Source organism: Passer domesticus, chromosome 8, assembly GCF_036417665.1.
Source record: "Passer domesticus isolate bPasDom1 chromosome 8, bPasDom1.hap1, whole genome shotgun sequence".
In the NCBI taxonomy this organism is placed as follows: Eukaryota; Metazoa; Chordata; class Aves; order Passeriformes; family Passeridae; genus Passer; species Passer domesticus.
Window position 1 is genome coordinate 24718831 of NC_087481.1, and position 15363 is coordinate 24734193.

The window sequence follows — 15363 nt, forward strand, 5'->3', positions numbered from 1 at the left end:
TTGGGTGCTTGCTGATGGTTTCTAGGGACAGAGATCCCAGTGCAGCAGGGGCAGTGGGAGGTCCACAGCACGCTCTAGCGTTGGGCCCTGCACATGGCCACTGCTTAAAGATTTAATTGCTCCTTTTCACCCAAATTCTCCTGGTCTCTGTCTTGAATAATGCGTTCTGGTAAGTTAAGCAAGGTGTGTTTGAAGGGTGGGTTTGTGTACAAGGAGAGGGAGGATGGAGCTGACTGCTGGGGAAGGATGGGAAAATTGAGGCTGGAGTTGGTTTGTAGCAGGGAATGGGCTGGGAAGGTGGGAATGACAAAGGTAGTTCTCCTTTGGTGACAAAAGTAAATTGATTTTTAAAAATAAACGTAAATGTGGGGGTGGTGTGAAATATGAGATAGCCCAGAAACCAGGAGGTGGCACAAGTGTGGTTAAACTTCAGGAGGTTTAAATGAAATGGGGAGAGAATTTTGGGATACGAGAGAGCAATTATCCTTTATGAAGAAAATTTATAGGCTGTACTGAATTCTCAGCCATCCCCAGTGTTTGAATGGTGTCAACCTGACAATCACAAAGTAAACCCTGTGTGATTTTGTTTAATAAATGATTGATTCAGAAACTACTGACCCTTCCCATTCCCTAGGATCTGAGGAAATTAACTCTTTGTTTCACAAGCCATGGTGGCTGGAGGGAGGGGTGATGCCTTTTGGGAGGTGGCTGGAGGAGAGAGATGCAGCAATTCTCTGCTCAGCTGCCTTCTCCAGAGAGCCGATGAGAAAATTGTCTTCAGATGGGTGAAGAATGCTGATCTAATTTAATTCCTGTCCTCCTGGCAGGAGCAGCCCAGCTGTGGCTGCTGCTCACAGAGGCATCCTTAACCTGATTTAAGAAAATGCTCCTTGAAAGCCTGAGACAACTCCAGAAAATCCCAGAACTGTGGATTATTCTGTGTGTGCAATTTTAAAGCGTTCTGTCAGCTGTGAGCTGCCAGTGGCTCATGCTCCTTGTGTTCCTGCTTTCCATCAGGGTTCAGAAAAAGAGATTCACCTCTCTGTTCCGTGAGGCCACAGAGGCACAGCACCTGGGTGAGCCGGGTGCCCGGCTGGAGCACCGTGCACAGGATCCAAAAATGATAAATAAATCAATACTAATCAATAAAAACCTTTAATTAGCAGGGATCCAGAGGGGAAATGGCGAGCAGGTCTCCCTCTGGTGGCACGGATACCGCAGGGCACTCACTGAATCCCTGCTCGCTGGGAATGAAATCCCTGCATCCACAGGGCACCAGGGTTTGTTCAGTGGCCCTTTCCCCTGCTCTGCTTCGAGAAGCTCCTTTGTGCAGGCACAGCTTCCAAGGAAATCCTTCGAGAGGAATCCTTTCCTCGGCAGGGATTATCATCTGTTCAGGACACAGCTGCTGCTTACAACTTCATCTTCATTCCTCAGAGGTGGGATGAGCTGATTGCCCCCTGATGGGGAAAAATAGCAGTGTTAAGATGTATTTAGCTAGAAGCTGGTTTGTAGATTTGTGCTCCTAAAGCTCCTTTGCTAGGGCTTCCCAGCATTCATGACTTCTCTGCACCAGCGGATGATTCAAAGGTTCTTGTGTGGGTTCAGGAATTGAAATGATGTGGTGGGTGCTGAGCTGCAGAGGGCAGGTGCTGCCCCTTGCTGGGCCAGGGAAATCATCTCCACCACGAACACCACTGGCACAGAAGCTGCTTGGGGTCTGCATCCTCCTTTCATGCCTGTGCCTGCTGGGGAGAGGGAGAGGGCAGCGCCTTCCCCTGTGCTGGGAGAGCAGTGCTGCTGTTTGTTTGTCAAACAAACAGCAGCCCTGCACCCAGGGCTGCTCGAAAGTGACTCAGCTCCACCTGGGTTTCCGCTGGGCATGGAGGAACTGCTTGGGTTTGGGTTCAGCTCCTGCCCTGGAGTGTCTGCAGCTCTAAGGGATAAATCTGCCCCGCAGCAGCGCTCGGAGCCCTCGGCAAAGGCAGCTGTTAAATGTCCCCAGGAAAGTGGGAGTCCCCAGCAATTCCAACCTCCTCCTTTGCAGGAGGTACCTGCTTTTTTCTTTTTTTTTTTCTTTTTTTTTTCTGTAGGAAGTTTTGTCCTCGATGAAGAGCTGGAAGCTGCTGTGCTGGAAGGGAGAAGAGGGGGAACCAACCTGCCTGGGATGTGCACACCAGGACAAAGCCACCTCATCCTCCTGGCACTGGGGACTGCTTTTCTATCCCAACCCCACCACAGTGCCCAGCCCTGCTTGGAGATTCAGCAGCAGGGTTCTGGGATGGGGGGTTTTGCCTGGGGAAGCACAGGGAGCTCCTGGCTCCTGTTCCCAGGATGCTGGAGCAAAGCAGAGCAGCGCTGCCCCCTCCAGCTCGAGGCTGGACCTTCCTGGGTTGAAATAAACACAGCAGGGTTTGGAGGGTGCTGGGGAAAACCTGCTGGCTGCAGGGCAAGAGCCAGGGGCAATGGAGCCCCCTGAGGTCCCTGGAGCTACATGCAGGCCCTGGCAAAGCTGAGCTGCAGGGGAATATTGGTTCTTGGAGAAGTCTGTGTGCAGGGCTTGGAAGTGTCTGTGGTTTTCACAAACGTTACTGGGTTTTGCTGACTGGGGCAGCTGCTTCTCCCTCTCTTTCCCAGCAGGGGTGTTGTGCTCCCTCAGGCCTCATGCAGCACACTCCTTTGCTAGGATGGGGAAGTGCAAATTCTCAGTGCTGGCTGCTGGGAAAGGTGGAGCAGAGGTGCAAACTGTGCCTGGAGCTTGGCTGGATGAGCTGGGGAACAAGGCCCTCTGGAGAAATGGCCGAATCCGTGGTGGAAGGGGAGATGTAGGTAAGGAACGTCTGTGTGAGTTCTGAAAGCCCTTCCCTCCTGATCACAGGAGTACAGAGCCTGCAGGAAGTGTCCCTCAACCCCAGGCTGTTGCTCAGGCAGAAGTGGTCCACCCCCTGATGGTCTCCATCTTCCCATCATTTGGTATTTGCTAAAAGAGTGTTAGTTCTCCAGGAAAGGCAGGTGAAATATCCACACTCCATCTCTGGGCTAAGCTCACTTCCTAGCCAGCTGTTAGCTTATTTCCATACAAAATTTATCTGTGCTGCTGAAAGCACCTGATGCACCCGAGGGAACGAGGTCTCTGGGGATGATGAGGTCTCTGGGGAATGAGGTCTCTGGGGAATGAGATCTCTGGGGATGAGGTCTCTGGGGATGAGGTGTCTGGGGAATGAGGTCTCCAGGGATGAGGTCTCTAGGGATGAGGTCTCTAGGGATGAGGTCTCTAGGAATGAGGTCTTTAGGGAATGAGATCTCTGGGGATGAAATCTCTGGGAATGAGGTCTCTAGGGAATGAAACCTCTGGGGATGAGGTCTCTAAGGATGAGGTCTCTGGGGATGAGATCTTTAGGGATGAGGTGTCTAGGGAATGAGATCTCTAGAGATGAGGTGTCTGGGGAATGAGGTCTCTGGGGATGAGGTCTCTAGGGATGGGGCCTCTGGGGATGAGATCTTTAGAGATGAGGTCTCTAAGGAATGAAATCTCAAGGGATGAGGTCTCTGGGGATGAGGTCTCTAGGCAATGAGATCTCTAGGGAATGAAATATCTAGGGATGAGGTCCCTAGGGATGATATCTCTAGGGAATGAGGTCTCTGGGGATGAGGACTCTGGGGAATGAAATCTCTAGGGAATGAGGTCTCTAGGTAATGAGATCTCCAGAGATGAGGTCTCTAGCGATGCTGTCTGTGTCTGTACACGTGTGTGCCATCCCCGGAACAGGGACAGCACCAGGCTGGCTGGGATGTGCTGTTAGAGCCTCCCAAGACAAGCAGTCCCCTCGCCCAGCAGTGGAAGGAGAGGCTGCCTGCAGCACCCCTGTCACTCGTCATGCTGCTCTCCCAGCCCTGGCACCCTGTGAACGGGGCAGGATGTGGCCCTGCCACCCCCAGCCCGGTGACAGCAGCAGGGCACGCCAGCCCCCCACCCTAATTATAGTTGGGTGTCGCAAAGGACATTGAAAAGCAAGGAGGAGAGCTGTGAAGAGGGTCATTTTAGTGGCTCTTTCTCTCTTCTTTTTTTTTTTCCCCCCCGAGAAGGAAGTTAGAAAAGCAGAGCCCTCAAAGCCGCATTGAAAGGGTGACAGAGACGGGATAAAGCGTAAGACTGAGGGAAGGAATCTCAGAGCACTCGCCACGGTGTTTTAATGATCTGTTAACAATTGCCCCTTTCAGGGGAGAACATATGGTAGATGGTTTGCTTTTTTAAAAAAAAAAAAAAAGGACAAAAAAAGAAAAAAAGAAATTACTTCAGAAACTTAAATGATGGTGGAAAATGGTGGGGATTGCGGTGAAGAGCTGGGGGAGGGAGGTGTAGCCCCCGGACTGAGGGGATGTCAGATGAGGGGAGGGTGTCAGATAATGTACCCTGTGCACGGGGGCTTTGCTGGAGCCAGAGACCCCAAAAAACGCCGGCACCTGCTGGGGGGGACGGGGGCTGGTTGCCTGCCAGTGAAGGAAAACGATGAGGGCGCTGCTAAAACCCGGGAATGCTGAGACCCTTGAGGACACGGGCTGGAGCATCCCTGCCCCCAGCCCAGTGAAGCCCAGCTGCGCGGGCAGGGCTGGCGCTGCTCCCCTCCCTGCAGCTGGGGCAGATGGTGACAGTGCTCTGCCTGCACGCAGGTGGCCTCTGCTCCGAGCTCTCCCTGCTGTTACCTGCCCTGAGATCATCGCCGTCCTCCCACTGCAGCCTGCTGGCACGAGTTTAGGTTGTGGCTCACCGAAATCACACACACAGGCTGCTGGGGGCTTGTCTTGCTGCAGCCAAACTGCTGGATTACAGCTGGGTGGAAACACACAATTTAAAAAAAAATAAATGTTGCAAATACATGATTTTTTATTGAGCTACAGGAGCTGGGTGCTCGCTTTACAGAGGTCCCGGCATGGGCTGGCTGTGCTGCCTGTGGGCTCCCCAGGTTTGTTGTACACCTGGGCTTGGGGAAGCAGATGGTCCCATCTGGATGCACAACCCTCTCCCACGCAGCACCGCGGTGCTGCAGGACAGGAGCAGGCTCCAATTCAGAGGTTGGGAGTTTGGCAGATGGAGCCCAGTGCTGCACGAGGGGCTGGGAGTGCAGATGGGCAGGAATGGCTGCGGAGCTGCAGTGGGGCACCGTGCCTGCCTGGCAGGGACAGCCGTGCAGGATGTGCCGGAGGAGAGGTGTGAGGAGTGGGGAAGGGAGCAAGGGAATGGGAAACTAGGGAAACCTGCAAGGGAATGGGAAACTAGGGAAACCTGCAAGGGAATGGGAAACTAGCAAGGGATGGTGCTTCCCGAGGCTGAAAGGATGAAGATGGGAAGGCACCGGGAGGGGATGGGGTCGTGCACCGGAGTGTGGGTGTGGCTGGGGTTGTGTGGGGCTACAAGAACATTAAACCCTGTGGGGCAGTCATGGCAGCACTGCAGGGATGTGGATGGCACAGCCGGGAATGGCGATGGGAGGAGCATGAGCCGCTTAGGGCGTGAGGCCAGTGGGGAAATATCCACAGCACAGGTTTGAGTCACATCCCTCTGGCAGCCTGAGCAGTGAGCCCTGCACCACACGGGGCACATCTCTCTGTGGTGGCAGCGACCTGCCACCAAATTCAGTTGCAAAGAAAGGGTTAAACACACCCCCCCTCCCCTTTCTCCATCTTGCTCTGTCTCATGTTGAGGGCTTCGATGAATCTCTGTAGAGGGGTGGGAGGTGTGTGAGTCCATCAGGGCACCTCTGCCCTTTTTTCACATTGGACAGGGTATTTCCTTTCAAACTCCTGGTTTTTAGCAACTTTTTTGCTTCCCAAAAGCCAGCTCTGGTGTGTTCAAAGTCTGACTGGTGGAGACTCTAAACCAAGAGAGGAAAGCACATCTTTAATCATTTTTGGAGGCCATTAAGGACCATGTGTCTGTTTGATGGGCACCTGGGCAGTGAGGAATTTCAGGGAGAATCCATGTGACCAGCTTGCCGTGCTTCTAACCCCATCATGCATTAAAATGCCAGAAGTCATCTTTTTATCCTTATGGGAACGAAGGGCTGGTCAGAAAGGTGGCAGTCTGAGCTCAGCATAACCGTGGTCTGTAATTATTCACTGGTGGCCAAAGGAGAGTTGATACAGACGAGTACTGAAGCTGTGTTGCCCAGCTGGTGGCTGCTAAATTGACCACTGCCAGCTGCTGAAGTCTGAGTGCTGCTGGATTCTGTCAGAGCTCACCAAAACTTGGTGTGAAGCTTAAAGAACTTGGGAAACCTAAGTGAGGGAGATGTGCAACCCACCCTGTCTGCCCAGGCTGGCAACAGGGTGGAGGAGAAACCCTTTTTTTATGGCAGGTGAGACAGGCAAATGGAGAGGGGAGCAAGCCTGGCAGAGCTGGGAATGACAGGAGGAGACTGACTCCCAGAGGAGTGAGGACCATCCTTCTCTGCCTGGGTAGATGCTTGGATGGTTGAATAAATACTTTAAGGTAACAGGTTTCACAGGACCCACCTGCAGGCATCACAGACTGACCCTCGTGTACTCAGCATTTGTTTCCTGCCTTTCCTCTCCATGGTATTTCTCTTCCTTTCCTCTCTCCTATCCAGAGATAATCCAGGTTTTTTCTCTGCTGAAGACTGTTGCATTCTGATCCAGAATGTCTCAGAACAGCTGTATGCCCTTGCAGCCCTATGAAGCCAGCTCCTGTCTGGCTGTTTTGAGGGCACATAAGCATGGAGAGAGGTTTACCGTGGAGTGGGATTGCACACTGAAAACTTGGGTTTTCCATCAGGGCTTCTCCTCTTCTGGTGAAGTGACAGCATCCCTCATCCCAGTGCTTATTTATCCTTGTGCACAATCGGAGAGTTATAGAATGATTTGGATGCAAGGAATATTAAAGGTCATCTAGCTCCACTCCCTGCTGCCATGGGCAGGGATGCTGCCCACTAGCCCAGGCTGCTCCAAGCCCTGTCCAGCTTGGCTTTGGACACTTCCAGGGATGGGGCAGCCCCAGCTTCTCTGGGCAACCTGTGCCAGGTCCTCACCTCCCTCATGGTGAAGAATTCCTTCCCAGTATCCCATCTGTCCCTGCCCTCTTTCAGTTTGAAGCCGTTGTACCCCTCTGTCCTGTCACTCCGTGCCCGTTGTCCCAAGTCCGTCTCCAGTTCTCTTGGAGCCCCTTTAGGCACTGGAAGGGGCTCTAAGGTCCCCCCAGAGCCTTTCCTTCTCCAGGCTGGACACCGCCAGCCCTCTCAGGCTGTCTCACAGCAGAGGCCCTCCCAGCCCTTGAAGCATTTTCGTGGCCCCAAGGGACATTTTGATGTGTGATAACAAATGTGTGGTCACATCGGCTCGCTCGGGAGCTTCCACCCCTCAGGTACCCATTGAGCGGACAGACCGTGCTCTGTGGTGTCCAGGTCAGCGCTCAGGAGGTACAGAACGAGCTCCCGAGGCGGCTCTTTCCGTCCCGGCGGGCATTCCTGGCCCCTGCCCGTGGCCGGCTCCCTCCCGGGGCCGCGCCCGCCCGTGCGCTCCCTGGGGCGGCTCCGGGGGACGCGCTCCGGCCGCCTCTCGCCGGGGCTCGCCTTTCCTCTCCACACTGGTTTTTAATATATATACACATTTCTTTTTGCGCCCCTTCACCTCCCACTCTTGTAGGAAAAGGAGGGAGGAAGGGAGAAATATTGTTTGAATTCACAAAGCGGGGCATCTGGCGCACCTTGCGCCTGGCATCTGTGCTCCTTGTGTCCCGAGCAGCGCGCTCGCCCCGGGCCGAGGGGCAGGAGGGGCCGGCGTGCATCTGTTGGGCGCCACAATAAAGTCACAAAACAGCGGCGCGGGCCCGGCCCCGCCGCGCTGCCCTCTCAAAGGGGGACGCGGGGCTCGCAGGTATTATGCGCCGGCTAGGTAGGGCCGGGCCGGCAGCTGCTCCGCCGACCCGCCCGACATATGGCAGCGCAAATCACGGCACCTCCTGGGCAGCCCGGCCCGAGGGAGCGGGGGAAGGACGACGGGGAGGCCCCCGGGGCAGGTGCCTCTGCCGTGCGCCCGCCGCCGCCACCGCCGCGGCACCGGCCCGGCCGGAGCGCACCGGCGGCTCCGGGATGGGCGGCGGGCGCGGAGCGGCCGGGGACCCCCGAGCCCTGGGGTCACCCCCAGGATCGAGAGGGGGCTCAGCCTTGTGTGCCCTCCCCTCTCCCGGGCAAACAGCCCCCGAGGGGCGGGCGGGCGGGCTGCGGCCGAGCCTCGGCTCGCCAAACGTTCCCGACGCCTGGCAGGCGAGGGATGCGCCGGGGCCGCTCTGGTTACCATATGTTTTCAATAAAATAAGGCAAATAGGGCCGGGAGATAGGGATTGCAGTAAACCTGTTATAAAGCAGCATAAAGCAGGCCAATGTAAACGGCAGCAGGGCCCCTCCTGGAAGGGCCGTTGGGTGCCAGCTCCGCACCGGGCGGCCCGGCCAGGTGTGAGCGGGAGCCCGCAGCGGTGCCCCCGCAGGTTTTTATCACGTTCGTGGTAATATGGTGCTTGTTATGCTAACTATGAGTAAACATCCCCGGCCGGGCTTTGTGGCGACGGGAGGGAGTTATCGGAAAGTGGCAGTGGGAAGGTGATTTAACAATAAAGTTGTCTTGTTTGCCAGCAGGTGATGTCTGCCCCCAGCCCCATGATTAATGCTTCCCAAAGTACTCCACTTTACAATCTCTTGTAATTATTTATTAAACGAAATCTATTTATTATTATTTTAGCAAACAGCGGTACCAGGTGGGGCTTTCTTTTCCTCTTCAGCTTTTGTTTGAAGGACGTTTGAAGTGGGCAGTCTGAGGCTTGGAAACTCGCTCGCCAGATTTTTTTGTCATCCAATTGCACAGGCACAAAAAAAAAAAACCAACCCCGCCGGGCCCTTCCTATTCATCCTCCGCTGCCCTCCGAGCCGCCCCTCGAGAAGGGGCGCCCGAGCCGCCGCGGTGGCCGGCCCCCCTCGGCATCCTCCCCCTCCCTCGCTCCCGGCGGGGCTGGCCGCCCGCCGCACCGCGCTCCGGGGCCGGCAGCGCGCACAGCCCCGCGCCGCAGCGTGCCGCGCCGCCCAAGGCCACCCGGTGGGGCCGGGGACCAGGCCGGGCAGGGGGAGCTGCCCCCCGCCCCGCCGCCGCCCGCCGGGGCCGCTCCGGCCGCTCCCGGCGCGGGGAGCCCCGACCGCGCTCCGCGGCGCCGCTTTGGTGAAGGAGAGGGGGGACTCCGGCCCCGCCGGGGCTGCGCCCTCCCCGCGGCCCTGCCCGCACCCCCGGGGGCGGCGTGCCGTGCAGGGGGAGCCCGGCTCCACTGCTCCCGGTCCCTCGCCCTCCGCCGGGGAAAGGTGTCCCGGGCCCGGGCGCTCCCCGCCGCCCGCCGCAGCCGGTGCGCAAAAGTGCCCGGCTCGTTTTGCGCACCGAGCTCCCGCGGCAGCGCCGCTGCCCCCGCGCCCCGCGCCGGGCCCGCGGGGCGGGGGCGGCCTCGGGCCCTCGGGGGGCCCTTCCCCCGCGGGATCCAGCCTCTGTTTCCCTTGTGGGAGCAAAGTCACCACGCCAGTGGGGGCTGGAGAAGGGCGTTCGGTGCCCTCCGGTGCTGGCGCTCGCCGCCCTCGCCGGTCGGTGCGCGGGGGGCGCGGGGATGCTCCCGGCGCTGCAGGGGCGAGGAGAAGGGTGACGGGAAGCGGCTGGAACATCGGAGGGGATGTTCCGGGAGTGCCCCGCGGCGCCGGAGCAGCGGGAAGGGGTTGTGGCTGTGCCGAGGGGAGCGGAGGGGAATGGTGCCAGCTGGACCCTCACGTCTGGCACCGGCTGAGACACCGCCTGGCCCGGCAGGGCGTCCCCGGCCACTCCGGGGGGCCGGGGTTTCCCCGCGTTACGCAGCCGAGTGCTGGGGAGCCCTCTGTCACCGCTGAGCCCCTGCACCCCGCCCCGACCCCCACTGTACCCCGGAGGAGCCCCGGAGAGCGCGGCCGCCCCGGCCGTGGTGCAGCCCCCCGCACGGGCTCGGCCCGGGGGTCCCGAACCGGGGAGGGCTGGCCGGGGGGTCCCGGCACGGCTCGGCGTGGAAGCCGGCGAGGTCTCGCGTGGCGTGGCCGGGGCAGCGGGCGGTGCCGGAGCCGGCACGCTCCCGTCGGGCTGATAAGATAAAAGCGTGCCAAGGGGTGGGTGCGGGCGGGGGGGCGCACACGCCGCCCGGCCGGGAAATCCCCATTGTCTGCCGGCCCTATATATAGGGGCTTAACGGCAGTCGTGTGCCGGCGGCACAAGCTCTCCTGCCCGCATTCGAGGGACCGCGGGGAGCGCCGCGGAGCGCGCAGCCAGAGCCGCCCTTGTGCCCCCGGGCTCAGCGCACACAGCCGCGGGGGACAGGGCTCTGCCGGGCCGGCCCACGCGGGGTTGGCTTCTCAGGATGGCCCCGCAGAGCGACCGCTCTCCGGACGAAGGGCAGCCGTATTTCGGAGGCGCAGAGGACCCGTCCTCGGCGGCCGGCGGGGTCTCCGCGGGCAGCCGGGGCGCCTCGCCGGCCCGCACCGCCCTGGCCCCGCGGGACGCGGCGGCCCGCAGGAAGGGGAAGGCGCGGCGGGGCCGCGGCAAGGCGCGCAACGAGGGCTTGCTCAGCAAGCAGAAGAGGAGCCGGCGCATGAAGGCGAACGACCGGGAGAGAAACCGCATGCACCACCTCAACTCCGCCCTGGACGCCCTCCGCAGCGTCCTGCCCACCTTCCCCGACGACGCCAAGCTCACCAAGATCGAGACGCTCCGCTTCGCCCACAACTACATTTGGGCGCTCACACAGAGCCTCCGCCTGGCCGAGCAGAACCTGCCCGAGCCCCCCGCGCCGCCGCCGCCCCCCGCCGCCGCCTCCCCCGGGCCCTGGGACTCGCCCTGCCCCGCGGCCCCGCCGCCCGCCGCCCTGCGCCGCGGCCCCGCCGCCTTCCCCGCCTTCCTCTGAGCCGCAGCCCGGCCAATGTCCCCCCGAGGTGGCTTCACAGAGCCGGCAGAGCGGGGGGGCGGCGGGACCCCCGCTGCCCCCTCCCCGCCCCGTCCCGCTCCGCTGGAAAGCGCAAAAACAAAAACAGATCACGGTTTTGTACTCGTTAACGGTAAATTATATTAATTTGTCGCTATCGGTATTTATTGATTATATTTCGTAACAAATATGTATTTTGTATATAAGAGTATTTTCAGCAGCGGCGGTCCAGCTGTCTGTACCCGCAGCTATATTTTGGGTTTTCTGAAGAAAAAGAAGAGGGAAAAATAAAGCGTGTCGCGGCCAGACCTGTGCGACGCCGTGTTTTTATGCCCGAGGGCTCTCCGGGAGTTCCAAAATCGCGCGCAGCAGCGCCGGGCAGGGCAGCGCCGGCCCCGCGGGGGCTCCCTCGGTGCGGGGCCGCTCCCTTGCGGGGCCGCAGCGGCGATGGAGAGCGGAGCAGCGTGTGCCCGTCGAGGCCCAGGCTCGGATTCAAACCGGCCTCTCTCTGCAGGTGCCTTTTCCCGCAGAGCTGCGGCCGCTCCCGTCCCCAGGTGAGGTGAGCCCGGCTGCGGGGCTGTTTTAAGGACACGGCGCTCCAGCACCTGGAGCAGCGCTGGTGCCCGGGGCAGCATCGCCTCAGGCCGGCCCCGGGGTGGGTTTAGCCGGGGCACGGGGGCAGCAGCCGGAGCGTGAAGCCCTGAGCGGGGCGGGGGAGCGTCAGGCCAGCTACCAGCTCAGGAGATGGGAAAGACGCTACCACCGCTGCCACGGCGAGAGGAGAACCCGCATGAATTCCGTCAGCCCTTGCCGACCCTCTCCTGCCGGGGCTCAATTTGTAGCTGGTAGATTTACGGCCAGGCCGCCTCCCCGCCCCGCGCTGCCCCGGCGGGGCGGCCGCCGCCAGACAAAGCGGCCCGCGGGGCCAAAAGCCCATTGTGATGCTAATTGTTCTCAGCCGAGCCCGCTTGCCCGCGGCAAAGAGACGCTATTGAGGCAATTTGTAGAACAAAAGAAATTTGGGTGCTGGAAACAAAGCCGCACGCACAAACAACTCTGTCCCCACCACCACGCAACCACAACCTCCCCTTCCCGCACCGCAGCGACAGCGGCGGAACCGCACCGGGTGCGGCAGCCCGGGGTGCTCGTCCCGCCCATGGGGGGGCAACAACAGGGAGCTCCTTCTTCCCCCCGTCCCCTTCCTGCCCTCTCCGGGCCGTGGGGCGGGCTGGAGGGGGCGGCCCCATGGCTGGGGAGGGCAGGGTGCCGCTGGGTGCCGAGTGCCGGTGGGTGCCGGTGGGTGCCGGTGGGTGCCGGTGGGTGCCGGTGGGTGCTCTGAGCGGGGCCCGCCCCAGCCCCGGCCCGCCCGGCGCCGCGGGCTCTGGCCATGGTGCTGAAGGCGCTCCGGGGCACGGCGCGGTTGTCCCCCAGACGGTGAGCAGGAGCCCTTCCCGATGTGTCTCTTCCGGGAGCTGCTGGGGGGCTGTCCACTCAGGTGGGCTGTGGGGACAGGGAGAGGCCGGCATGGCCCTGGTGCTAAACCACACACTGCAGAGCAGAAAACAGACGGGGCCCGGTGGATTTTGGAGAAGCAGTGGCCTCTTACTCCTGCACTTGATCCAGCCTCCCTTAACAAACTGTCCCAGGAGAGGAGCTGCAGGTGTCCCACACACCCGGAGAAGGGAGCAAGGGCACCACGGGGCCAGTGCTGACAGGCAAGGTGAGCAGATCTCACTTTCTACTTGAGCTTTTTTTGGAGATCTGCACTTTCTGCCACCTCCTGGGACCCTCCCATCTATGCAGAGCCCCCCTCCTTTTCCTGTTCACTGAAACACCCACATTGCTGGAGAAACGCTGGCCGTGGGACATGGCTGGGGGCTCGGAAAAGGCCGTGTGCTCCTTCCTATCTCTGTGTGTACCCTTATAGCCCTGAACGTGATCTATCTGTGTCGTAGATCAGATAGGCAGAATGAAAGACCTAATAGTATTCGTGCCCCTTCCCCCCCTTCCTGGCTGAATTGTGTATTGTTTTCCTACTCTAACAGTCTGCAAAGTGCTCTAAGGCCTCTGTGTGTGGCCACAGGCGAAACACCGTCATTATTTGGGTGATAAAATCATTAAATGTTTTCCCTGCTAGTGCGGCTCCACTCCGATATCTCCCTATCACGTTGCCCTCACTATCCGCATGCACCGTGGGGCTGAGGAGGATCACAACACATTCACTTACCGGCAAAAGTAGCATTTTTACAAAAAATGGCAAAAGAGAACTCAGGGTGGACATGGGCAAGAAAAGGAGCAAGAAGAGCACCACAGTCCAGTGAAGAACAGGTATTACAAAAGTTCACAAAGATGTCTGTACTGCTGTATTTTCAGAAAGGGGTCACCAGAGTGGGTTTTACTGCATTGCTGATTCTTTTTTTCTGGAGACTTAGGATGCTTCTGGTCTTCCAGCCATGGGGCTGTAGGTTGGGGGTGGATGGAAGGGGAGGGGGGCCAGATTTACTACCTCTAGAGAACTAGTGACTTCTTTAGTGGCTTGAATGCATTTTTTTTTCTTTGCCTCCACATTATTAGGTTAATCATTGCTTGAACTGGTTGCTATGGTTTTAGCAAACCCATGGAAACTTGATAATGAAGACTGAAAGACTCCTTTTCCATTTATCTTTTCTCTATGTTTAGTGCATGATGGTCTCATTTCTCTTGACGGGGCTGTCCCAGTGCCAGTGCCCGGCTTTTATAACCACGGCTGCTGCCATGGCCTCCGGACTTTTTGATGTGGGGGAAACAGGTGGCTGCTGGGACCTTGGCTGCTTCAGGGGCTCAGGCTTGTGCCCTCACATACTTGCAGGCAACAGGATGAAAACCAGCTTAACCCAGGCCCTGCCACGTTTGCTTGCTGAAATCCCACGCCAGGTGAACTCAGCTTTTATTTTTGCAGCCAGGGAAGGATGCTTCACTACGACCTGATGTTTTCATGCCCTCGGTATTCAGTGTTATGTCTCCTTCCGTTTAGACAAGACAGTCTAAACATCAATTTGGCTCGATGATTTTCAAGGTCTTTTCCAACGTTAACAATTCTCCAGTTCTATGATTTTTTGAATATGTGATATTATCACTTATTACCGAAATAAGGAGATTTTACACCTGTATGGCTCTGAATATCCCCTCTCCTCCGTGGCTTTACAGGTATTCAGCACACTGGCTGTGGAGTCTCCTACAACTGTCTCCCCAATGCTCTGTTCTAGTCAAGGTTAAAATGAGGGGGTTGAGGATAACAAACAGCTGAAAACAGAGGCTATAAATTATTTGCACGGCTCAGAGAGGCCAGGCTCATTGTCAGGGCCAGGGAAGGGGAAACACCCAGGTCCTTTCCTCAGCAACAGACTCATCCCCCTCCTCCTCGCTCCTGGTCGGCTCCCTCGTGTCTGAAGGCTGGCAAGGAAATGAAGGTGATTCCCATAATGCCAGGGCAATTCCTTTGACCTCAGGCCTCCACTCCGTGCTCTGAAGAAGGCTTTAAGTGAGTTGCTTCCTGCCCTCTGACACTGCGGGCAGGTTCAGAGGAGGAGGAGGAGGAGGCTGCAAAGCGCTGCCCGTCCCCTCCACGCCACCGGGAGCCAGGGGGGCTCCTGCCAGCGAAGCAGAGCCTCTTGCCTCTCCCGAGGGTCCCCCAGGAGCGCTCCCGTGCCGGGCCGTGGCAGGATGCTCGCCGGCGGCTGCGCTGCCCGCACGTTTCGCTGCAGCCGTGCTTGCCGGCGGAGAAAAGGCGAAGAATCGGGATTCTTTCACATGATCAGCCTTCAAAAGTCTGCCTTTCCCCCCCTCCTCCCGGCTATAATGACAATCCAAAGAGTTCCTGATAGGGTTTTAAAAGATGCTTATTCATTCACCGTCCACCAAGCATGAAAATCCAGCTCATTTGTTCATTTGTAGCCATTCTTCGCCCAAACGACCCCACAGGGGCTGAAGCCTGTTGCCGAAAACTTGTCACTCACACTTTTAACTTCTTTTTGTTGTACTTCTCTTTATTTCATTCTTCTGGGTCCCCACCTCCGCCACCACCCCACCCTCTCCTCCGGTCACAAAGGCAAGTCTGGGAAGCTCTTTAAAGCCGCAGTGCCCCCTTTTAAAAATCAATACAAAAAAAAAAAAAAAAAAAGAGCAATGGCTGAAAGGAGATCCCAAGTTTGTGTAAGGAAGGGGGAAACTCCATCCCGTCTGCACAGCATAGAAGGGGAGAGCAGGAGGGGGTGTGGTACTGGGTGCCAGTTCCCCTAAGCCACCTTAAGCCTTGCCTGGGCTTCATGTGGCACCCTCACCAAAAGAGATGGGCCTTTCTGTGCCAAGGGAAACATGATCTGAGGGTTTAAGGGGCTTTT

General features: G+C 58.3%; 1 protein-coding gene across 1 annotated transcript; it reads left to right on the forward strand.

Moving 5' to 3' along the window:
* Nucleotides 1-10423: 10423 nt before the first annotated feature.
* NEUROG3 (neurogenin 3) lies at nt 10424-10966 on the forward strand. Its single transcript, XM_064429327.1, has one exon. The coding sequence runs from the start codon at nt 10424-10426 to the stop codon at nt 10964-10966; it is 543 nt and encodes a 180-aa protein (XP_064285397.1).
* The last annotated feature ends 4397 nt before the right edge of the window (nt 10967-15363 follow it).

What these genes read in the sequence shown, in the direction of transcription:
- NEUROG3 (XM_064429327.1), top strand. Translation starts at nt 10,424, where the DNA reads ATGGCCCCGCAGAGCGACCGCTCTCCGGACGAAGGGCAGCCGTATTTC.